The 26867-nt window shown below is 42.4% G+C and overlaps 1 protein-coding gene across 4 annotated transcripts in view; it reads right to left on the bottom strand.

Moving 5' to 3' along the window:
* Positions 1-26867, bottom strand: part of LOC111862311 (KN motif and ankyrin repeat domain-containing protein 2) — a 104202-nt gene that overhangs the window by 62200 nt on the left and 15135 nt on the right. For 2 of the 4 annotated variants that reach the window (XM_033750622.1, XM_023847590.2), the window contains exon 2: positions 162-302. In XM_033750622.1, coding sequence (XP_033606513.1) covers positions 162-204 — 43 coding nt within the window. In that variant the 5' untranslated portion in view covers positions 205-302. Of the gene's footprint in view, positions 1-161; positions 303-21231; positions 21252-21726; positions 21785-26867 lie in introns of those variants that run through there. The other 2 variants (XM_033750621.1, XM_023847592.2) reach the window with 2 other exon arrangements.

The raw sequence follows: 26867 nt of genomic DNA, 5'->3' as shown, positions 1-26867 counted from the left end.
ATTGACAAAAATCCAATGACCTCATCGGGACTTGAACCCGCGACCTTCCGGCTTGTAGCGTAGTGCCTCAACCAACTACGCTACCGCGTGCCCTAGATCAAACTTTATTAATTACGAATTGACATTTATTTCCAGCACCTGTAGATGCTGTGTATACATACCGTTCCCATTAGGAATGTAAGGAGACTCTGTAGTGTACGACATGGCTTCGGCTGATGACGCTCAAAATGGCGATCCTGTGCGTATGTTGTGTCACTGTACTTCACTTGTGAGAGAAAGTTCCGAGCCTCGCAATGATGTACCTGCAAAAGCAATAAACACACATTTTAAACGTATACCTATATTTCAATTTTAAGAAAGAACAAATCAAAATCACACGCCTATACTAAATTATGCTTACTTACTCATGGAGCTCAGCCCTTCTGGAGGAGCCAATTCTGCAGCTACTCAAAAATTTCCCAGCATTTTATGCAACCCGAAGGTTCATTACCGTGTTCACAAGAGCCCTCCACTGGTCCCTAACTTGAGCCAGATCAATCCAATCCATACCACCCCAGCCTATCTCTCTAAGATCCATTTTAATATTGTCCACCCACCTACGCCTTGGTCTTGCCAGTGGTCTCTTTCCTTCTGGCTTTCCCACCAATATCCTATACGCATTCCTCATCTCCCCATTCGTGCTACATGCCCTGCCCACCTTATCCTCCTTGACTTGATCATTCTAATTATACTTGGAGAAGAATACAAGTTATGAAGTTCCAAATACAGGTTTTCATCTCCTCGAGAACAATTGTACGTGGAAACCTCGAAGACTCACAACCCTATGGGCCTCCACGACCTGTTACACGGATATTTTTTTATTATTTTTTTTTCGGAAAGTGGCGGGTGGAGTCCAGCTGGGTCCACTCGGCACCTCGGCCACTGTTTGGCCTATTGTACCTGCCCCGGCTGATTATGATGACTGAGAATTTGGCGGAATGAAGACTGGCAGGGGAAAGTATTCGGAGAAAATCTGCGCCGGCGCCACTTTGTTCTCCACAAATCCCACTTGATCAGACCCGGGCTCTAACCCGGGCCTCCGCGGTGGAAAGCCAACGACTAACCTCTTGATCTATCGTGGCCCTGTTACAGGGCTAACTTTCCTCATGCTTTCGTATGAAGTTAACGAAATTTTAAATATCTTATCTCACGTGCACTTGGAAAAGTCGGTTCTCGAAAGCAGGGTTACAGAAATTTCGTAGTTTATGAGCACTACCGTCTATTGGCATACTTCACGATTGGGATTATCATGACTGTTCAGTATTACGGCCGGTCACGGCAGCCGAGCGTTCTAAGACATGTACTGTTTTCGCCCGCTAGGAAGCCGGAATCGTGGGTTCGAATCCCACACAAGTCATGAATATTTGGTACGTGTATGTCTTTGTGTTGTCCTGTGTTTATGTAGAGGCCTTGCGACGAGCTGATCACTCGTTCAAAATAGTCCTACCTTCTGCAAAATGATAATGAAACTGAAAAATCAGAGACCAGGGCCAAAGAGGGCCGTAGAGCCAGCAAAAAATAATTATTATGAGCTTGTAGACTTCAGTAACATGATGTAATAAATTAATATACCAATACCACACCGCATCAAATGATGATTACGGAAATCGACACTACAAATGACTTGTCAAACAACTGCTTTAACATACCAGAAAAACCAACAGACTGATGATTAATTACGTGCATAATGCAAGTTCGTAGTCGGCAAGCTGATAGTTATTTAACTTTTCCAAAAATCCGTTGCTACTTCTAGAAAGTTCTTTCAGCACCGTGTTCAAAAATACCGCAACAAAATCCTATCCATCTCACATCTTAACAATAAATGTCCCTAAAATCCAATTTAATATTATTCTCCCATCTATTTCTCCGTCTCTCAAGTATGTTCTTCCATTGCGAAAGGACGGAAGAAACAATAAAATAATGAAAGAGAAAGAAAGACAGTGAAATGGAGAAAGTGAATGAAGGAAAGGGGGAGATAAAGGAAGGCTGAAAAAGATAAATATAAGAACATTCCTCTTCCACACGCTTCTACGTATGTATATAACTGGCCCCTTTGGTTTAGACCAGTTTTGATGCACCGTACATAATGTGAGCTAATTCTGGTTTCCTTAGAGTTCCTTTTTACTGGTTTATGTTTGTCAGATTGCTGCGATTAAATTAGAGTGCTTCGTTTTATGTACTTATTTTGCTTAACGGTACCGCTTAAGGTAAGGTAAAGTTGTCCGCGTGCTTAACTAATTAAGCACTACTCCATGAAGGCGTATGGGGAGAGAATGTATAGACCCACGTTTTCTTGACCTCGGCACTAGTTGGAGGTGAGAGGTCAGCTTCACGCCCCGGGGAAAGAGCCCCCGGTACCCATTGGATAGGAGGTTGGATGGGGCCCAGAGGTGGTCTGGACGACGCAGAGAAGAGGAAATTCTTGCCACCATCTGGGCTCGAACTCCGACCACTCGGTCTTCCAGCCCGTAGGCAGCCGCTATACCGGCTGCGCTATCCCGGGTCATTTAGTGGTACTGGTAGTGAGTAAATTATAACTTGAAATGAGTTACATGTCAGCTTCCATTACCATGTTTACTATTATTGGGGAACTTCATATAAAATTCCGTTACATAAGTAGACGTACATATGTCACTAATGTTGAGAAAAATATATAAAATAAAATTTCGTTGAAAACAATTTGTCCTTCATCATTTCAGTACCACTGTTCGGCTTAGAAGCTTTTGGCATCTTCTTCGAAGGCAATTTGTATGTTGAAGCGTCTCTCTGCTTTCTGTCAGGAAATTCTTCTCACGTCGCTCAAATACTGCCTGTGTCAAAATAGTCTTCCGTCTCCTTTACCAACTGAGAACAAACTGTTTCAAGCTTCCTGAAGAACCCCCCCCCCCCCAGATGCAAAGACATGACCTCATCTGCAGGCACCTTTTCTCATACTCGCTTCAAAGAACGCACGAGTCATGAAATTCTTCTTTATCCAATTTTCTCCAGTCCTCAATTACGCCTTTCCTCCAGCAGTACCTTTCGAGACAACTCCAGTAAAAGTCAATCTCTTACACCCGTATCCCAAGAACAGAAACAGGATTCTGAACATACCTTATTCAGAACTACCATTCTAGTCTGAAGTAAGGACTCCGGCCTGGAAATTTAACTTCACATTGTCGGCGCTTCCGCGGTAGATTCTAACAAACCTACGTCAGCCCGAACATTATGAGAAATGTTTCCTTTGGAAATTCATGTCCATAATGTTACTGCCTATCACAGTGGCCGCGCGGTCTAAGGCATGAATTGTCTTCGCTCGCTCGAACATTAGGATCGTGGGTTCGAATCCCACTAAGGCATGGATGTCTGTATTGTGTACGTTTATTCTGTTTGTGTTGTCCTGTGTGTAGGTAGAGTTATTGAGAGGGGTTGATCCCCCGTCCAAGGAGTCCTATCGACTGTGTACAGCATTAAGAAACTGAAAAAGCGGCCACGGCCCTCAAAAGGGCTATAGAGCCATAATAATAATAAAGGTAAAGCTATCCCTGTAACAGGCCGTTGAGGCCCATAGGGTTGTGAGACGTCGAGGCTCCCACATTTTCTAGACAATCGGCCCACAGATGGCGGTAAGGTTGTCAGTCTTACGCGCCGGCCGCGCTTTACTCCCCAGGGAGATTCCTGGTACTAATTTCTGTTAGAGGAATGATGATGATGATGATGATGATGATGATAATAATAATAATAATAATAATACCGAAATGAGGACCCGTCAGAATGTCCTCGAGTATGACGTCACTCTAAGTGGAAAGTCCCTAGCCTTGGCCTACCGGTCATATTTTGTTACACAGTTCAGAACGGGCCTTCACGACAGCACAGCGAAATCAAGGTTAGGTACACTTTGAACAAACATTCTCCACTCAAGCAACCCCACACCCGTCACTCGGGTCCGAGGTCTTGTGTCATATCTTCTTCTACTTAACGTATGCATAGAAGAGGACAACTTCTGTGCTGTGATGATGCGTGGTACGGGTTTGCCGGTTTCAGAGGAACGTACTGTCTTCATCTTTTCTCACTCTCCAATCAATTTCGTGTCACCCGTTATACCTACGGGGCGAACCGAACAGAGATCACTACCTCTCACAGTTCCTCTGTTAGTCTGTGTTTGACCGTTGCCGCGGAAACGTATGTCAATTTCGTAGCAGTAGTCTGGTTTCTACAAGCTTATCTGTTGCCGTGGATGCGTTTTCCTTAGCGAGCTATTGTCTAGCAATGGACGTCTCTACGGTGCATCTCTGATTGCACACTTCCGGCGTTCAGGCGTCATGTCACAATTATATACGTACATATCATACGCCGCGCCATAGCTCAAGCGGTTAGTTGCTGGCTTTCCATCGCGGCGGCCCGGGTTCGATCCCGGATCTGCTCAAGTGGGACTTGTGGTGAATAAAGTGGCGCTGGGGCGAGTTTTCTCCGAGTACTTCGGTTTCCCCTGCCAATCTTCAATCCACCAAATTCTCCATCATCATAATCACCCGGGGCAGGCTGCAATAGGCCAATCAGTGGCCGCCGTGCCGAGTGGACTCAGTTGGACTCCACCCCCCACTAAGAGAATTAAAATTAGTTACATATCGTAGGCTTACAATAGGCCCATGTGAGTAAGCTGAGAATGTTAGTGTAAAAGGATGTATGTGGTTTATTAATTATAGCAATTTTAGCTGATAGAATATTCATATTCCTTTTCACTGCAAGCATTAGGCAATCAAGCCTGTTCCGACCTCACATAATCAGTTTATCTTTCCCAAAGTCTTGCTCGGTCTCTGTGTTTTTTTGGTTGAGGTTATAGAAACTGGTGTTCTTTCATCAGATACTCTATCCTAATAGTTTATCTAATTGTGCCTGCTTTCATCTATATTATTTTGAACTTACTGTAATTTCAGTTCTTTCCAAATAGCTCCATTCTTAATATGGTCTAGCCTAGTGCCGTCTTTAATTGTTCTAAATTATCTCATCTCTCCTGACTGTAGAACGGGCGCGTAAGATTACAAACCTACGCAACAAAAGAGCAGGCTTTATATGAGTTCTGCTTGGAACTCCGTGTTAAATGATTTCATTGGTTACCTGACAAAGCGGCTGCCAATATGAATCCGCTATACGTGGCGCTTTGGAACAATATGACGCTGGTAACAGTACAGCTTTTCAAGCCTGCCAATGCGAAATACTCGGAAGCGATGCTGTTTGTGTCACTGCCTGTTAATTGCTGCAGTTTGATAAGGAAGAGGGGCGTCTGCCATATCTCTCTTCTGCTTATATGTACGGAGTAGCGTAAACGTACACTCTCTTGAACTAAATCGAAAGCCACCACATCACAGCCGTACTTACTACCTAGATTTCCACAATTCTAGCGGTCCTGTTAACGTGTCTCAGACCAGCTTCCACCCGGAAACATACATCACTGGCACTAATTTACTGACTTTCATGAAACTTCATACGAATATGATGTTATGGGAACTTCTCATATCTGGAATACTTTAACTACACGAAATAAACAATAAGGATGGCGGCCATGCGAACTTGTTTGGTGGAAGTAAATGTAGTACTTATCAGTATATGCTGATGAAGTTTTTATATGGAAACGTGTCTTTGAAAACCCACATCCTTTACTGAGGTAACCTTCCATGAAAGTAGAAATTAGGAGCCGAGATAGCTCAGTCAGTATAGCGATAGGCTACGGCCTGGAATGCCTGGGTTCGATTTTCAGCTGGGGCCCACCAAGCATCCTACTCAGTGGGTATTTCTTTTATTGCTAGTGGGGTGGGACTAAGTCCCTTGTACTGTGGCCACTTCTGGCCTATTGTACTAGCCCCAGATGATAGATGAGGGTGACTGTGGAGCAATTGGTGGAATGAAGATTGGCAGGGGAAACCGAAGTACTCGGAGAAAATCTGCCCCAGTGCCACTTTGTCCACCACAAATCCCACTTGACCAGACCCGGGATCGAACCCTGGCCGCCGCGGTGGGAAGCCAGCAACTAACCGCTTGAGCTATGGCGCGGCCAATTCTACCCAATGGGTAAGGAGGGTTCTTTCCCCGGACGTAAAGCGGTAGAGGAATGAACCTGACCGTTCACATAAATCTAGTTCCGTGGTCAGGAATGGTGGAGCTCCACCTCTACTACCCCATACGTCTTCGTGAAGCGTTTAATTAATTAAAGACAGGGACAACTTCACTTCTACCTTTACATGGGAATTAACACCGTTGAACAAGGAAATGTTTTTAGGTGACTATAACTGTCATTGCATCTCCACCAAAAAACCTGAGTGACGAAAACATTTTCTTCATAACGTTGTTACAATATTACCTTCTACATGGTCTAATATTTTGAAGCCATGAAATACACATCACCTTAAGGCAAGAACATCTGAGATATAACTTCTCTGAGTTTTACCTTTTATTTGTGTCACCGCAATGCTACGAATGGGCTATCAAGCTATCTTATGCGTATTTCAACTTACGAAATTTCTTGTCAAATTTTGATCATAATTTACGTAAGAAAAAAACGATCGACTACTGCGAATACAAGTGAAAATTACAACAACAAAAAGATTTTGTGCAGTTAAATAAAGGAGGATATGGTGAACAGTCAAGGAGGATGAGATGGGCATGGCATGTAGCACGAATGGTGCAAAGAGGATGCATATAGGATATTGGTGGGGAAGCCAGAAGGAAAGGGACCATTAGGAAGACCATGACGTAGGTTGGTGAATAATATTAAAATGGATCTTAAAGATGTAGGGTGGGGTGGTATGGACTGTACTGATCTGGCTCAGGATGGGGACCAGTGGAGGGCTGTTGTGAACACAGTAATGAATCTTCGAGTTCCATAAAATGTTGGGAAGTTCTTCAGTGGCTGCACAATTGGCGTTTCTCAAGAAGCGCTCAGCTCCAAGAGAGAGTGATAGTGAACAGCAGTACATGTAGAAGAGAAGCAGTAAATGTATACAGGATAATGCAGAACCTCATCAAGCAAAGGTCATGCTAGGCAGGAGGCAGTGTTTCTCACATATCCTAATATAGTATTACTAAATTGAAAGTACCACGTTACAAGTGGTTCGCTTTCGATTTCTATTATCAGGTTTCTAATATTTATTCCTTATAAGTGTCATAATGTACACATACACACATTTACTATATGATCCCTGTATAGAAATGACAAGAATGTCTCAGACACTTTCTGAATTGAAATATTATGACAGGTCTGCAGTGTACATGAAAGTACGCAGTATCTGAAGGGTCTCTGGAGTAAGAATTTGTCTTGTTTCCTTTGTCCCGTTATAGTTTGACAGCCAGTACCAACGTTGGTATGATGGGGTCACGGGTCCGAAATTACAACATCTTTGATCTGCAAGTGATGAGCGAAATGGTCCAGGGTTACTTGAAAAATCACAATAACAGATTCTTTAGAGTCTAAAGACTCAAGTTTAGACCATCAATATTATCTGAAGGAAGCTTCAAAGAAAAATATTACTAAATAGATTCTGTTTTCCTGTTTCGCTTTTTAGAAAGATATGTTAGTCAGAAAGCAGAATTACAATGACTGACTTTGCTTCCAGACGGTATGTTACTTGTGAAACACCGAGTAAACATTGTGGTATGTGGAGGTAACTCAGGCCAAGTTTGTATCTCGAAGGATAAAGGACACTAATAGATAAACTTACAAATGACTACTCAGTTCCTGGATCATTTAACGACGCCATTTCAGCAGCCAAAGCTATAGTTAGTGCCTCGTAACTTCAGCCGCGTGGAAAGGTAAACGCTGTTGTGGAGCACGCGAAGCTGTACGCTTGCTGTGGTGACGTTCAGAGCTAACCCCCGAGCGGAAAACATTGTCTACGGAGACCAGGAGTAGTACTATACACCTGATCACACTTCAAGACGCTACATTCCAAACTGGCAGTACCCACGCTGACGTAAGCTGATAAGACTGCTCCCCAGTTCCGCGAGAGATGGTATGAGCCCCCTACCACGGATAGAGTTCCGAGGAACTAACAGTATGTGGTTCTATTGTCGAATTGTCTGCTACTGCTGTGCCCTTGGTCTGCATCAATTGTTTGTAGTATGACATTCAAGGAACTGGAGCAACCCGGCATCTGCCGAATCTAATGCCTTTCCCGCCGCACCATTCGATACATTCTCAGTCAAGAGAACATTTCAGGCAACAATCTGCATTTTGATTCTCCAAGGAAGAACCCCGAACGTCGCAGGTGAGTGGCCAACACTTCGTATTGCGAGGGCGTTCTTCATATCTCAGCCGGTATGCGGGGTAACCTGATATTCTCCCATGAAACTGACGGGAGAGCACCTCGAACAGATCACGACCGCTTCCTCTAACGATTTACAATTCAAGTTGATCAACCACCCTACTGGCAATGCTGTAAATCAACACACATAAATGGGGCCTTCTGCGGGATAAAGACAATTTCTACGTTACTTTCCCAGGGCCGAGACGCATGCGTAGAGACGACTTTTGCTTAGCATTCAGGAAATACCGGTTCCAGTCTCAGCCGTGACGCGGGTTATCCCGACTGGTTATTCGTGGGCTTCTCACAACCCACCCACCATCGCTGCATAGGCTGCGCACTGAGATCGTCGCAAAAATAACCTCACAGAAGAACTGAGCATACTTGTGGAGTGGTAACGCTGTCAGGTTAGCAACTATCATGAGAGGAGCACTGTAGTCTTCCTGTCTCTCCATGTGAATTTTGAGATGGTAGCTTGAAGGAGGCCACGGTCGACTCCTTCGAAATCCTTACCTGGTCACCATTCATGAGTTTATCATTTCACTAGAGAGAAATAACAACTGAACTAGAATCAACATCGTTAAACAGATTACTGCTAAAATATTTGTAATGCCTGTTTCTTTCGTTTCAATTTCAAGTTGCTTATTTAACGACCCTATTAGAATGGTCAATTCAGGGAGCATGAGGTGGGCAGGGCATGTAGCACGAATGGAGGAGAAGATGAATGCATATAGGGTATTGGTGGGAAAGCCAGAAGGAAAGAGACCACTGGGAAGACCAAAGCGTAGGTGGGTGGACAATATTAAAATGGATCTTAGAGAGATAGGATGGGATGGTATGGATTGGATTGACCTGGCTGAGGATAGGGACCAGTGGAGGGCTCTTGTGAACACAGTAATTAACTAATTTTCATTTCATGCATCCTGCTGTGTTACAATATATAAAACTTATTTATTTGACCGTCACAACACAACAATAAAAGAACTTCAAGGACAATGCCCAGATATAGTTCCGCTATATGTTTCGGCCATTAGTGGCCATCATCAGGCAATTGTACGTAATGTACGTAATGATCAGTCGCTGTTTACCTCCCATACATTACGTACAATTCTCCGTATGATGAGGCTCCAACTATTCCATTAATTATTGCGCCTCCTATACAATTTTATAGTGAAACATTGAAATTTACTATTTGTCGACGGATACGTATGTAAAGTGGAACCAACGACTGATTCGATGTTAAAAAACATCAATCAAATTTTAATTTTGTTTTTTATATATGACTTTTATTGGTTTAAATAACCTACTTGTTGTATTCTTATTGCAAATTATCTTAAATGATTTATGACACTGTATCAAATTTTGCGTACTGCAGTTCAGTGGTGTATGTTTGTTGAAGTGTGTTCGCCTGATGATGGCCACTAGTGGCCGGAACATGTAGCGGAACTATATCTGGGCATTTTCCTTGAAGTTCTTTTATTGCTGTGTTGTGATGGTCAAATAAATAAGTTGTATACAGTAATGAACCATCGGGTTCCATAAAATGCTGGGAAATTCTTGAGTAGCTGCAGAACTGGAGGCTCCTCAAGAAGGGCTCAGCTCCACGAGTAAGTAAGTACCAATATAGAGACTATACAGTATCGACAATTTCGTTTGAGTTCTTCCTTTCATAAGTCTGCAGCACAACTACAGCTTTGTTCTGTGTAATTTATATTGGCGGCTTGAAGTTGTGCTTTAATATTTCTCGGAACATTGTTTAGGATAAAAGGTTTAGTGTAACATAAAATTCGGCAAACAAGCCTTCAAGGGTATTTACGCATAGAAGTATTTCAGACACACTTTTTTCCGAACGAGATTTCTATTCGGGGTGCGATATCAGAAGACGCAGGACGTGTTCTTCGAAAGAGACTGGGACATGTCTCTAATTTAATGACACATTTATAGCAAGGCGGGGAAGGCCGAGTATCATTTGGAAGGTTGACGCACAGAGCTGCTCCTCGGTATTGAGAAAGCTGTCACGTCTCCTTGCTACCAGTTTCGTCCCCTCCTTTCCCTGCAGAATCCTCGTCGCGGCCTACCTGGAGGATACCTGTCTACCCAACCACACGCGGTGCACGTGTTAAATGCCTTTCTATGTGAGCTGGACACATTTCCAAGATCCTAGACATTAAACTCTACTCGTCCTCATGGGAAACGTTGCTCGTTCAACACATAAGTCCATCACACAGGGCTTCTACTATCACTGGGATTTGAACCCCCTTTCTTCCCGTCTAATATTTAAAACGATTTAAAATATATTACAAAGTAACGTTCAGTTTTAAATGGGAATGAAACTTTGAAGGGGAAAACCTATAATGAGGGTGTCCAAAGTAGAGTTGAGGAGAATATCAAATCCACGAAAGTGGAAGGAACATGAGCTTTTAAGAGAACCGAATAGAATTTTATGAAGTCGGTGAATCATATAGCACACGTGAGACGAGAAATTCATATAAAACCTTAGTCAAAGTGAATGAGTGAGTGTGTTTTACGTCGCTATAGCGTCTTCGCTATTAGGGCCAATCTAAAAGCTAACAGTTCTTATAAAACGTTAAAGAGGAGCAGTATAACGCGAACGATCAACTCCTAAAAACAGAGTTCCGAAAGAATGTGAAGTGAAGTTCTTATGTTTTATTAGTCATAAAACAGTAAACTGCCTGACGGAACGAGGCTGTATAAGCTACATATGTTCGTAAACGTAAACACGTACATGCTCTTTATATGGTCACGTGTGTTAGTGACTACAGCGCGGTTTTGCATTACATGACTGGATTTATTGACACCTTATTCTTCTAAAGACTTCTGTTTGTCCTGAGGCTTTAATCAGGTCACCATATGAAACTCCATTTTGTCTCTTAACGTGGGGATACACGAGCGCGCCGCTGCTGTAATGCAACATAGATCGAACGGGATTCGCGACTTATTCGCTCGTGTGTACGTGAGTTTGAACACGCGCAGCGAACGCCTCAAATGCCGCGCAGTGATCCGGTTGCTGTCGGTTTTTCTGATGAACACAAAGGGATTCGTTGCCGCAGTGTGGTCGGGTTCGGTTGCCATTTGTCTCGTGAAGTGCGCACGCCTCAAACATGGAGTGGTCAGAAGAAGATATTTTTGGGCTCATAGAGGCATACAAATCATTCCCTGTACTGTGGAATCCCGGAGAAAATGATTATTATAAAAAGCAAAGCTTCCTCGTCTTCCATGTTCGTGCAGACGGCGAAGACAGAATGGAACTGAGGTGCTCGCGGCTTGCGCGTCCCATTCAGATGGTTCGTTGCGTGCGCGTCGCTTGTTCGAGGCGCACCAAATCACTCCGCGCATCACTTGTAATGCCGCGTGGCAGCGGTGGCGCGCTCGTGTATTCCCACCTTTACACGCACACACATCCTCCAAGTATACCCATCTCCATGGTGCACAGTTTTATTTACATAATAAATTCTTTCTCAGTTGCTCAAATTATCTCGGGCTTTTAAGGAACTCAAGTTTCATTACCATATTCAAAGAGACCGCCACTGTAAATCTGAGCCAATTATATCTCCTCAACGTTCTCGTATCGTATTTCTCCAATATACTTTTTAATATTATGTTTTCAATGGCTTTTCCAGCCCATTCAGGGCCCAGACCTCTTATTCTGCTCCGTAATCAATTTCTCGGACGGTAGGAGTCCTTGGACGAGTGATCAGCCCGCCACAAGGCCGCTATCTAAACACAGGACAAAACAGAATAAACGCATACACACACCAAACATCCATGCCATTGAGTGGGATTCGAACCCACGATCCCAGCGTCCGAGCGAGCGAAGACAGCTCATGCCTTAGACAGCACGGCTATTGTGACCGGCTTTTAATATTATACAGCTTGTATTTTGGACGAGAAATGAACCACAGGCAGTGGACTGCTTGAATATAAAAATATATGTGTTGAAATTCTTTTGAGAAGTCAGTGTAAATTAACAGCAAATGGAATGCACCACTTATTCGGAATCAAGTGGGTGTCAACCATATTAAGAGTAACGCCCTACAGCGTAAAACAGCTTGTACTGCCTTTTTCTTCCGCACGGAGAATCTACGGGAGAGACACGTACTTCTATAATGGCAATGAATTCAGGCCCACACAGATGATGGCCCGGTATCAACCTAAGCTGCGTGTGGCGGTTCCATATTAAGCTGTCAGAGTATCCCACTAAGTGGGTAAGTTCTATGAAGTTTCCGGAATGCAAGACGATTATTCAAGTAAGAAGTGTTATTTAGTTTGCTGCCCACCATACATTCGCCACACAATCTTTATCACTCGCCTCTGACGTGTGCAGGATCTGTGGACAGTAAATTATTTTCACCTTGAACCCACAATGGATACCAAACAATCTCACCTGAGAATGTGTTTCGGGAATAAGAACCCGTAACCAAGAACTCACTTAACCGTTGCAAAAGCAAAATAAAGGGCTCTGTACCTCTGGTTAACACGTGGTAAGTTTTTAATAATTTGTTACCAGCCACTATGCTTTACTCTCTATCAACTGAATTCAACTGACATCCTCACAACCCAATTGCCTGATATCCCTTTACATATTACGACCCCGCGCTTCTAGCAGCTGCTGCTAGATTTCACCATCAAAATTCTGCAGACATTAGGCTACTTGTTTCCCCACATCCAACAGGTCCATTACCACCGTAACTAACTATGCATTATTGATCATGGTGTTCCTTTTCAAGTACTAGGTGGCCGGGTCATAGATTATCTCGCAAGTCGTCTGCTTACCACCGCGGTAGCCTTCGTTCTATCACAAGTCAGGTCATGTTGGATTTATGGTGTACAAAATGACACAGGGGGAAAATTTTCTCCGAACACTTTGGGTTCCCCGTAAATTAACATCCTAAAACTGCTTTAAATTCGTTAATCATCGTATTATTCGACGTTATGTGGCCTCGATACTGACAGTGCCATTAAATAATCAGCTTAGGTGAAAAAAGGTCAGGTAACCCTTCTAACATTTAATATTAATTATGTTATTATTTTTATTTCACTTTATTTGGACTGGATCAATTATATGATTAAAATAGAAAGTTTCTCTGTCATCGGGTAAAATATTGTCATGTGTAGGAGGGTACGTGTGACGAAATGACGGGCTCTAGTTCGGATGATTGGATTTATTAACAGCTTGATTACACACTCTTTTAATTAATTTAATTAATTATAAAAATCTTTAACTGGCACAGCCTCGTAAGTACCTAAGACAGATCCACGCATCTATCTATCACAGCACCTTCGATTTCACTACTTTAACATATCTGATAAAAACGTTTCAAAATTTGGGTGCTGCGCTCAGGAATAGAATGAACATTTTTACACATTGAAGAATTACGTTCAATACTGATACAAAACCTAAGGCATATTTCCAAAGTCTGAACAACATAAAATTCAGAAGAGATTTCAATACTTCCACGTAGAAGCCTCAGTGTATGTATGTATGTATGTATGTATGTATGTTTGTATATATGTGTGTGCGTGCGTGCGTATGTACGTATGTGTGTATGTATGAGGGTGGGCCGCACCGCCACCTTCAATGACCTATTGTGCTTCCCCTTTAATTAACCCCTTATTAATCCTACACTCCGAATGAAATGCAAGGCTTCATTTATGGGGGCGTCGTAACAGTCACTTGGTTCCATAAAGTGACTCAGGTGATGAAATCTTAAATAAGCTATGGCCTCACAATCGTGTGGGATATGTGTGGCTGATTCAATCTCACCTTTCACAAGCTGGGTTATCAGAGTAAGTGCCATGTTACTTTTTAAATACAACGGACTTAAGACTCGGACAGTTCACATAGTGCTGCTTGATACGACATTCCTAATAATGTTCTTTTATTACCTGCACCCACCCACGGCCCCAAGAACCGCACTCCCCTTAGTACCGCGCAGCTACCGTGGGTGTATTCACACTTCTCTCTGCAAACCACTGACTGCCTCCCAGTCCTCCTTCTGGCGAAAGCATGCAGACCAGGATACAATTTACATGTACATTGCACTCTGAAAAAGCATCCGTTAACTACCTTAATTGAAGTATTCCTGGTGATTAGCAGAACCTCACTAACAGAACTGCTTTGCACAAAATCGGCAGCTTCAAACGGAACTGCATAATGAAGCTGGAAAAGCATCTCTACCAATTATCGAAGCTGTAACCCCACGCAGCAAAGTTGTTATGCTGGTAGAAAAAATCGTCTGTTATGGTATCGAAATGTTCATTGCTGTTCGCACATGAGCCTTCCATTAGCTCCTGTCTCGAGAAAGAAAAATCCAGTCACGTCCTCATACACTTACTTACTTACTCATGGATCTGGGCCCTTCTGGAGGCTACAAGCAGGAAGGTCACGGGTTCGATCCCGATGAGGTGGATTTTTTTTTCAATTTACCTAATCCTTCCAGCCGCACTATGGCCCTGGGGGAAACTCAGCCTCTTAACAGATATGAGTACGAGGAATCTTCCTGGGGGGTAAAGGGTGGCCGACGAGTAAGGCTGACAACCTTACCGCCATCTGTGAGCCGACTGTGTAGAAGATGTGGGAGCCTCAACCTCTCACAAACCTATGGGCCTCCACGGCCTCTTACAGGGATAACTTTACTTTACTTTACTTTACTAGCCTTTCAAGAAATGAAGGTGAAGTTCGGCAGCCGTGTAGTACAAGCCCATAATTCATTCATTCATCAGTAATCTGTCAGATGACAGGTCTCTTCCAAAACAGTTTCTCCACTTAATGCGATCTTCTGTTTTTGGAAAGAGACTATCCAGGAAAAGTGATAATGTGGTAGTTTTTCCATTTGCTTTCCACATCGCAGTACAACAGCCGTTCAAACCACTCTGGTCACGCCTGTTGCTATACGAACTTGAACCATCTCGAGCATCATTTTCTCTGTGCTTCCAGTCGCCGCTGATGACGCTGCTTCCGGCATCAGTTTTCGGTGTCTCTCTTCGTCTGATGCCTACCCTTTGACCTGTCCAGCAAGGGAGGCCCTGCCAGTAGCTACGCTACCGCTGGTATAGCTCTCAGGGTCCTTGGCATACTCAAACACCCCCCACCAACGAGGGGAAACCCATAATACCCGCATAAAAATAGTCAATGAAATTTATACAGAACATGAAAAAAATTCATCTCAAGTCTGGAAACAGTTTTCAACAAAGACTTACATATTAAGTCATGAAAATAGCTGGAGACCGCAATTCAGAATCGCTGACCTGACCTATCGGCGTATAACAACACACATAGGACGTAAAGATAAGTAAGATAAGTTGTCCCTGTGCCTAAGTACCACACCACGAAGGTAGATAGAACCTCCACATATTCTAGGCGTCCGCAATAGATTGAAATGAGTGGCGAAATTTGTGTTCCGGAGAACTGTCCCACCCTTTTACCCACAGAACATAAGGCTGAGTGGACTTCCAGAGATGATTTGGACATGTTATGAAAAGAAACATCTCTGCCCATGACTGGAATTGAACATCTCCCACTCAACCTCTGGACAATCACTTTACTGATTCAACTATAGTCACATACATCATCAATTACATACTGCTGCAATCTAGCCATACACAATAAGCTCTAACAGCCACTACAACTCAAGTGTGTCTGGCAGCTGTGTTGACATATCTTCCCACAGGCAAAATTATACCCCCTGCGTTGATCTCAGAAATCTTGTCATTTGGGTATTTCGCCTTTACGCTTCATCCTCGTAAGAATATGCCGTTTGTCAAAAGTCTGGTGAACAAGACAGCCAATAAAATTGTGCACCTCTAGCAATCCCCTGACCCGTGAACTGACCGTTTAGAAACTTGCTTGACTGCGGCCTACTGACACCGGAACTGCGTAGGTCCCCTGACCCGTGAACTGACCGTTTAGAAACTTGCTTGACTGCGGCCTACTGACACCGGAACTGCGTAGGACTAATCCCATGTGCTCCGAAGTTATGACACCTCAGACGCACAAAAAATTGAACTTACGGCGAAACAAAGCAGAAGTGTCAGAATATCTGCTGTGCCATAACACACAGTCACACGTTGTAATCCATACACTTAGGATTTTAATGCAAAAGCATATTTATTGCCCTCTATGGAGGAAATAAATTTAAGTACTGGTACAAGTTTCAAGTTTTAAGAAATCATATCATTTAATTTTATAGTGCATCTCTTTTAGGCTAAAGAACCGGAACATCATATATAACTGCCCACAAGTTCTTTAGACGAACAAATTATTCAAAAGTTTCTCGTTTGGGGAAATATTCTCTCTCCGTGTGTTTTAGGAGGAGGGAGTGCATACAAGTTTAGTGTACGCCTACCAGACGCCGCTGCTTATGTACTGGTCTGAAGGTATTTCACCCACTCCTCATTCATATTACATGTTTAGTATACGGGCTTCACGGCGTAGAGAAGAAAACTAACGGAAATATTCCATACGAAAATAATTTGATATAAAGCACAAAGAATTTATAAAGGTTCCTCTTCAGATTGAGATGTTGATGCAAAGTCATTTATTGTCTGTTTATAACTCCAGCGATGCCATGTGAATCCATCAAGCTAAGAACGCATTTGGCACTAAAGCAGGTCAGAGAATCTACCAGGAATTAAGGCACAATTAAAAATATACGTCAGTCAAAAAGGAAGCTACAATCATGTGGCGTTTCCCTAAATAGAGTTTTGGACGTCACTGAGAAAGCAGAAGCTGGAATATGTCTGTCCCTGTACAATGTGAGCATAGTGTGGATAAGAACGGTGTGTGACGTCCTGCAAGGAAATCCAAGATAGAGACAGTCGTTGCTGTGACGAAATGTTTACAGGTAAGACGTTGTGTTAAAATGTTGTCCCGTCACGTCTGTGAATGCTGGAAATTCTTCCGCACACGAATGTATCCTGACAGACACGAGCCACAGAACTTACTCCAGGAAATATTGTCACGTATATGAGTGTGACTATAGATGGTGTTTGGATTTACTGAACACTTATAGATCGTAACTACAAGTAATTATAAAGCTCTCGCTAATTCATTTATTCGTCTTCTCACTATAGCACATAATAATTCTTCTCGCTTTGTTTTCACTAGCCGGTTCTTGATAATGGATATTAACAATGCTCTATGCTTGCGTCCTTACATGTCACACAAACGTCCTACTCTTCTGATTGAATGAACTCAACTAACTGCAGTTCCAACTTGTCCCGCTTGTAACATCTCGGCACGGACCACACAGAAAACAACTTCCCTCGTTATAGTTGAACTTTTGCCGTGGAAACATGTTTGTTTGCGAAGCCGTTACTCACTAACGCCCATGTACAACTGCTTATTTCGCGGTCATTGCTCAACAACGGGTCTACATGCTACAATATAAGGAAGAGAAATTTTGTAACATACTATAAGGCAAATTATATACTATAATTAATGTGATATTGCTGAGAACACGTTTCTTTTTAATTTTTATTGCATAATTGCGTGAACATTTTGTCAGTTAGTGCGTAGAAATAATCATTAATACCTGACGTGTCTGTATTAGAGCTCCAGTAAATTAATTATGAATAAAGCTACTGCTACTACCTTGTCTGCACACACCACGAACATAAATTCTTCTTCGTTTTATGTTTTCAAAGCTGCTCTGGAATAGGAACAGCCTATCTAACAACGTAGAGCACACATACTCATACAAACGAGGTGAGAAGTACGAAACCAAGCCAACGGGGAAGCTGCCGGGTTCGGATATACTCGTAAACTGATGAAAATGACAATGATAATAATAATAATAATAATAATAATATATGGCAGGATGATGAAGATTATGATCAAGACGATATGATTGGGCGTGAGGTTAATTTAATCTCTTTTATAATTATGTAGTAACAGTAGCCGTAACAAAAATAGAAATAGTAGCAGCAGTAGTAGTAGTAACAGTAATAGTTGTAGCATCAATGGTAGTAGTAGCAGGCGCAGCAGTAACATAAATAGTAATAGTAGTAGTAGCAGCATCAGTAGTACCAACAGTAACAGCAATTGCAATAACATCACCATCAGCAGCAGCAGTTGTAGTAGTTGTAGTAGTAGTAGTAGTAGTAGTAGTAGTAGTAATTGCTAAAAGTAAAGGACGGGACGAAAGGACGGTAGAAAAGGAGAGAAAAAAAGAAAGGGGAAAGGCGACAAAACAAAAGAAAATTTACCTGTTTCTCTTGTTGGTGTTGCTATGATGGTGTAGTAGTGCAGTTCTGTATGTTAACTGGTTCCTTGCGTCACATTACTCGATATACGTATACATGACAATAGAATTCGAAAGAAATGAAGTTTCTCTCGGGGCAAAGATAAAAGAGGCGCCCCGCAGGTTGTCAGACACGCCGCAGAAATGACGGCGAAGGAATTGCTACTTCCTGTGTGCGACACGTCTGTCGGGTTCACTTTTTTGCCTTGACATCTATTTGAGGAAGTAACATCTGAGACGTTACCTTAGGATTATTTTGGTTCAGGCTGTCTGTCGTCTCTTCATTGTAACATGGAGCGTGGAGTAACCGAGTACGAACACTTGTCTTTCGTGTTCAAGTAATACTTCAAAGTTGTACAATAGCCTGAGTTATATTTCTTGAACTCCAACACAGACAAGATCCTCTTAAAAGAAAGTAGTGTATTCATTCAACTTCTGCCCGCACCCCTTGCAACTGAAGCTGAAAAATCTATCACGTTACATCTTACATAATAAGATAAAAGAACACAGAAACGGAATCAGAATTATTTGTACGCATTGTACAAAATGAAGCGATCGAACGAACGGCTTGGCTTGGTAATTTTGTTTTATTGTTAGTGGTGTGGGACTAAGTCCTTGTACTGCGGCCACTTCTGGCCTATTGTACCAGCCCCAGATGATAGGTGAGGGTGATTGTGGAGCAATTGGTGGAATGAAGATTGGCAGGGGAAACCGAAGTGCTCGGAGAAAACCTGCCACAGCGCCACTTTGTCCACCACGAATCCCACTTGACCAGACCCAGGATCGAAACCGGACCGCCGCGGTGGGTGCCCTGGCAATAACAATCTAGACTAGAATTCCGGAGGTGATAGGTTCAATCTCAGATTGTTGATCGTACTGCGATAAGTATTTATGTCATATTATGATTTTCAATTAACTCTTCATTAATCACTTATCATTCGACGCTACAAAGTCTACACACTGACAGAGTCCTAAAGTAGACCACACAGACGGGAGTTTTCGTCACGATAATGATAATTTCTACCTTACTGAGCCAGCGCCATGTGTACCTCTGCTGCTCAGTTTTCTTTCGCATTCGGGAAATAGCATGCGATATCCTGACGAGACATTCGTGGGCTTCCTTATAGGAAAATTATGCCAACTAGACTTATATTGAAATAGTCCAAGACTTATGAATTAAATTAATTCGTAATAATCACAGAATTTCTTCCAAAACCAGTTGAATAGCATTGATAAATAAAAGAAAAATCAATATGAAGAAGATTTTTTTGCCTTGTCACTACAGCCCCAGTGGGCCTAGGCCTACCTCCATGAACTTCTCCGTTCACTTCGGTTTTTCTAGATCTTACACATTCGGTAGGACTCCTTGGGTGGGTCATCAGCTCGTCGCAAGGCCTCTACCTGTACACAAACACAGAAAAACGCACACACACAAATTAACATCCATGCCCTGAGTGGGATTCGAACCCACGATCCCGGTTTCCAAGCGAGCGACGACGATACATGCCTTAGACCGCTCGGCTACCGTGACCGGCAAATAGAAGTAATTAGATTGTGGATATTAGAATGTAATATTTCATCTCCTGCCGGAATTTGATCACTACCTGGCCATTTATACCGTTTCAATGTTGCAATAGCACAATTCAGGAGGAAATTAAGAGGAGATTGAACTCGAGTAATGTTTGCTACCATTCAGTCCAGAACCTTTTGTCTTCTCGTCTGCTGTCCAAAAACATAAAAATTAGAATATACAAAACTATAATTTTGCCTGTGGTTCTGTATGGGTGTGAAACTCGGTCTCTGATATTAAGGGAGGAACACAGGCTGAGGGTATTTGAGAACAGGGTGTTGAGGAGTATATGTGGACCGAAGAGAGATGAAGTGACAGGAGGTTGGAGAAAACTGCATAATGAAGAGCTTCATTACGTGTACTCTTCTCCAAGTATAATTAGAATGATCAAGTCAAGGAGGATGAGGTGAGCAGGGCATGTAGCGCGAATGGGGGAGACGAGGAATACGTATAGGATATTGGTGGGAAAGCTAGAAGGAAAGAGACCACTGGGAAGATCAAGGCGTAGGTGGGTGGACAATATTAGAATGGATCTTAGAGAGATAGGATGGGGTGGAATGGATTGGATTGATCTGGCTTAAGTTAGAGACCAGTGGAAGGCTCTTGTGAACACGGTAATGAACCTTCGGGTTCCATAAAATGGTGGAAAATTCTTGAGTAGCTGCAGAATTGACGGCTCCTCCAGAAGGACTCAGCTCCATGAGTAAGTAGGTAAGTAAGTAGTGCCATTATAAATGTAACACTGCCCGTCATTATATCAACAACAACAACAACAATAATAATAATAATAATAATAATAATAATAATAATTTCTTATCTCAACGATTGTGGACACTCTATAGTGTGTATTGAAACAAAGAATTAACATGATCTTTAAGTGCCGCTGAGTCCACCACTTTTCATTCAAAAGGAGTTTTCTTTACTAGTTCGTGAGACAAAGTAAATTAATGCTTGCTTCATCTGGACCATTAAGTGCACTACAATTCATTTTGACATCCCACATACAGCTGTCTATGTATTAACTCATGTTCTGTTGAGCATAAGATTTGCCTAGGTCATTCCCGAGCTGCTATGGGATACATACTTAATGGACCGGCCAGCTGAAGGCAAGGTATACAGCCATCTTGAGCTGATCACACTGCCTGTAGGGTGCTTATGGCGGACGGTTGTGAAGAGTGTAGGAATGATGGCATAGGCAGTCCACGCCGTCCACGCCACTGCTATTCTGCATTCAGAAATCAGTGAGACCGTACTGATTTACCGCGTCAGAAAGCTGCCTGCTGTAAAACAGAAAGTTTTCTGGCCGTGTTCACAGTAGGCGACCAACGAATTTCGCCCTGAATCAATCAAACCCATTCCACTCATTCCAAACCACTTTCGCCAAGGCCAGTTTCAATATCAGCTTTCCTTCTGCGGCTGTGTTCAAAACAATATCTTTCTGAGCTTCCAGGACGACAATTTTGTCCACCATGTGTAAACATTTCTGCATGCGTTCTACATGACCATCCGCGCAGAATTATTGATTTAATCGCCTAGATAATCTGCCTATTATGTGAACAGCGCGAATGAGTGAACTCACCAAGTGACTCAACATAGATTGAGGGCGTTTGATTAGAGGATGCAGAGAACATCTGGACCTAAAATACAGGAAAGAGACAAATTACATAATTCCGTAAGTTGTACTCTCACAGCAGTATCATTATGGTGCTCAAAAGGAAGAGGATGTGTTGGAAGGAATGCTTTACTTTACTTACTTTATCCAATATTGTAAACAGTTTTATGTGAAAACTAATTTTGCATTAAAATTATGAATCCTAAAGTGATTTCGCTCCCATCATAAGTACCACCGACTATAATTTAATCACTTGTCCAAGGAGTCCCACCGTCTGTGTAAAACAGCTTACGAAACTGAAGAGGCTAGGGCCCAACATAGGGCTGTAGAGCCATTGATGAATGAATGAATGAATGAATGATGAACTATAATTTAACGGTAAGATGTGTGCACTGTTCGTAGCTAGCGAGGATACGATACTTTAAAGAATTATTATAAATTAAAAAGGAACATGCAGTTGATAAAGCATTATTAAAGGAATAACGAATGCTGAAGGTGAGAAATACATAAAAGAACATGGTCGGATGACCTCAAAAGCAGACTTCGGAGACCTAGGCGAAACTGGGAGGATAATATTAATCTGCGTATCACAGTGGATTAGATTCGACTGGCTCAATATCAAAGGGGGAAAGGTTTCTGTGAACGCAGCAAAGAAGCTTTGAGTTCCGTACAAGTAGAGAGTTCCTTGGCCTGCTGAAGTACTATGAACATTCTAAGAAAGAGACAACTAACTCTTCAAGTAAGAGTGCTGTGGTACCGGGTGGGTTGGTTGGTTGGTTGGTTGGTTGGCTGGCTCTGTTTCAGGCAATGGCTGCACATCTGACACGCCTTTATTAGAGAGGTCGTTAAAACAGCAAGAAAATCTTACTTCAAATACCTGTCATTGCATAAGGACATACTGCAAGGATATTTATAGTCTTAGAATGATCACAGAGATGTCGAGCTGACTTCGTAGAACTGTACCATTAAGGAAGTGTCACGTGTTCAGAATTATATGACTGATATGATACCAAAAACAAAAACCTTCAGATATCACAGAAATTCCTGTCTTACAATGTTATAAAAGTGAAATCTCCCCGTATCTGACATAGGCTTTGTCTTCGGCAAATATCCCACCTATAATGCCAACTGAAGCACAGGTATTTCTCACTATCACCTGGTGGTCCTACTCGAAACTACTAGGTTCGAAATTCCACAAATTGCCGCCTTTCATTATCGCTGGAATCGAACCCTAGGCACTTGGATAGATGGTTGGAAATTAATTGTAATACAGAGAACTATACGAAGATACGCCTTGAAAATGCGGTGTCTTTGACCACATGCGTCGATTAAAAGAACTTCAAATATTTTCACTCCTGCAAATTTCCCTCACGGGATATTCAGCACTGCTCCTAAACTGTGAATTGTGAGAACGTTAGATTTTTCTAACGAAAAATTAAAGTTTAAAATATATTGCTCACTGCATCAGCTTTAAATTTTTAGTTAAGTTCGTGGAAGGAAAATTCACAATAATTTTCAAATGTGAACATGACATAAACAAATTGCTTTAAATTAGCACAATAAATCTCATTAGCTTTAAAGTGCGTGGACTTGAATTACATCACTTGGGAAACATTCTTTGAAACTCTGCCTTTAAAATAAGTGGATCGCGGCATACGAAAAGACGGATGTAAAACAATGACACACCGGTAAGCATACACATGAACCCACACAGACAAAGAGACCGTCCAGCGAAAGAACTTCATACGTAGGCGTAAGACAAAACAATGAACACGAGCAAACTAAGATGGAGGGACGACTCTTCTCAAGCGTCCCTTCACTGTGGCGGTCCTACAGTGTACACTGGTTCATTTAATAATGCTTTATCAACTGCATGTTCCTTTTTAATTTATAATAATTCTTTAAAGTATCGTATCCTCGCTAGCTACGAACAGTGCACACATCTTACCGTTAAATTATAGTTCATCATTCATTCATTCATTCATGCATCAATGGCTCTACAGCCCTATGTTGGGCCCTAGCCTCTTCAGTTTCGTAAGCTGTTTTACACAGACGGTGGGACTCCTTGGACAAGTGATTAAATTATAGTCGGTGGTACTTATGATGGGAGCGAAATCACTTTAGGATTCATAATTTTAATGCAAAATTAGTTTTCACATAAAACTGTTTACAATATTGGATAAAGTAAGTAAAGTAAAGCTATCCCTGTAACAGGCCGTGAAGGGCCATAGAGTTGTGAGAAGTTGAGGTTCCCAATTTTTTAGACAATAGGCTCATAGATGATGGCAAGGTTGTCAGCCTTAAGCGCCGGCCGCCCTTCAGCCCCCGGAAGATTCCTCGTACTCATTTCTGTTAGAGGCTGAGTCGACCCCAGGGCCATAGTGCGGCTGGAAGATTTAGGTAAATTGAGGAAATCTACCTCATCGGGATTCGATCCCGCGACCTTCAGGCTTGTAGCATTGCGCCTCAACCAACTACGCTACCGCGTGCCCCCACAATATTGGATATTACATAAAAAGCATGGATATGGAGAGAAAATAACTCAAAAGTCCAAAAATATGGCACAACAAAAACAAACATAAATTAATTAAAATAGATTGACAAGACCTGTTATTTCATACAGATAAAAAGCTTGGACAACAATAACAAAATAAAAGAAACGATGAAGCCGCTGAAATGCACTTTTTTGAGATCAGCAGCAAGAAAAAGAAGACGAACAAACAGGAGCACAACTTTTTTTGACGTAATCCCTCTAATTCTCCAACATCCCACCAGAATCTGGATGTTATCCGAGAGAAAAGCTGTCGATTGCTCTTGAAGGCAACGCCATTGTCAAGGTTTAAGAGTCCCGTGTTTACGTAAAGCTCCTTAGTAGTCTAAAAGTGACAGTCATGTGGGGGAGGTCGGGACTGCACGGTGGATGAAAGAGAAGCTCGAATTTAAGTTTTCAGACAACATAAAGAAGCTCGAACCACAGCACGCTGCTCATTAGTGTTGCTGCTCGGGACGCGCTAAGTGTAACGGCAAACCAAGACGTGTTTATACCCGTCTTTTTTTTTAATTCGCTTAGTGGGGGGTGGAGTCCAACTGGGTCCACTCGGTACGGCGGCCACTGATTGGCCTATTGTAACCTGCTCCGAGTGATTACGATGGAGGATTTGGTGGAATGAAGATTGGCAGGGGAAACCGAAGTACTCGGAGAAAACCCGCCCCAGCGCCACTTTGTCCACTACAAATGGCACTTGACCAGACCCGGGATCGAACCCTGGCCGCCGTGGTGGGAAGCCAGCGACTAACCGCTTGAGCTATGGCGCGGCCCCAGTTCGATATAAGTCATGGAGATCTTTTTACACGTTAATATTTAAAACACTGCGCCTTTTGAAACTACCTCCACTTCGACTTCATCCATGGATGTAGCCAAATAAATGCAACGGACACATAAATGGATATGTGTACATCAAGATTTGTCTGGTTCTTCTACTGAGAGAATTCCAATCATTATTTCCATATTCTGCAGACCACTAAGGTATATGATGCAATCTGTTTACGGCTACTCCAAGCTCGACAGTGGCACAATTGTAGATTACATCAACGCCAAGCACAGAAATTGTGCCTTATCATAAATTACGTTTTCTTGTATAATTCCTGACATACCAGTTTCTATTCCCCTTTTAAGACTACAGCTGTCGGTTTAATTGCGTATCAGGTATCATGCGAAAGACTAATTTAATATCGATGTGAAAAAGATCGTCTTGAAATTGAACAATTATTCAAGGGTATTTTTATTTTGAAAGGTTCACTTTAAAAATGACATACTTTAAAATTTGCATGATGTATTTTGTATCTCATTGCTTGCTGAGAGAATGACATGCCTCACCTCCTATGAATATATCAGATGTGCGATACAGCTCTTGAAACATACATATTTTGTGTCATCACTTTGACATCATATAAGTATTTTTTATTGCTAGTGGGGTGGGGCTAAGTCCCTTGTACTGCGGCCACTTCTGGCCTATTGTACCAGCCCCAGATTAGAGGTGAGGGTGATTGTGGAGCAATTGCTGCAATGAAGATTGGCAGGGGAAACCGAAGTACTCGGGGGAAACCCGCCCCAGCGCCACTTGTCCACCACAAATCCCACTTGACCCAGAACCGGGATCGAACCCGGGCCGCCGCGGCTGGAAGCCAGCGACTAACCGCTTGAGCTATGGCGCGGCCTTAGGTAAGGTTACTATCTGTGGCTTAACAAAAATCGGGTATTACTTTCTCATGAGGCATTCCGGCTGTGTAATGTAGCTCATCTTAGACACCTAAAGATAAAAGGTTAACATATACCTGTATTAATTATATTATGATGATTTAGGAGTGACTACAGACGGCGTTTGGATTGGTGAATTGCATTTGATGAACACTTGTACACACCACTTGGACTACAAGTAATTACAGATCTATGACTGATCCCCACAATTTACAAATCACTACACGCTAAGTCCTTTCCCTGCCTGCTGTGTCTCCAACAGCCGTTCTCTTGCAACGGCTTTTAACTGTGGAGATTTTTGAGCTTTCAGGGTTCCCGCCGTTAGTGTCCGGTAAATATCCTGCAACTGAAATATTTTCTTCAAAGCCGAACTTTCAACTCTCAAAACTGAACTGGATCGCCATCTCTTCTAAGCCTCCCTTGCAAATCTCAACTGAACTGCCAATCCTCTACTGAGTCACTCACCAACCAACTACTTCACTTCACTTCACTTCACCGAACTAAACTGAACTGCTTTCAGCCTGAGTCTGAGTCTGAGTCTGAGTCTGAGTCTGAGTTTGAGTCTCATTTTACGACGGACGGTCAGTCAGCCAGTCTGTCTTGGCATAAAGCACCCATCTGGGGCTTGCGACCAGATCTTTATTACTGTTTGACAGTTACGGTCTTTTTTTGTTGTTGAGTTGTTTCATTCTGGTCCGTCACACTAACAATTACAAATATAAATCACTCCGTCCAATGTGACCTGTAAGTTTTTACTACATGAAAACTTAACACCCTTACATGTTTCGGTCTCTGTGGACAATCTTCAGAGGGCAAACATCACTACAAATAGGAAACCACCATCACATAA

The sequence above is a fragment of the Cryptotermes secundus genome, unplaced genomic scaffold, assembly GCF_002891405.2.
Source record: "Cryptotermes secundus unplaced genomic scaffold, Csec_1.0 scaffold179, whole genome shotgun sequence".
NCBI lineage: Eukaryota > Metazoa > Arthropoda > Insecta > Blattodea > Kalotermitidae > Cryptotermes > Cryptotermes secundus.
Note: the sequence above shows the minus strand (reverse complement) of the source record. Positions and strands in the feature narration are given on the sequence as shown.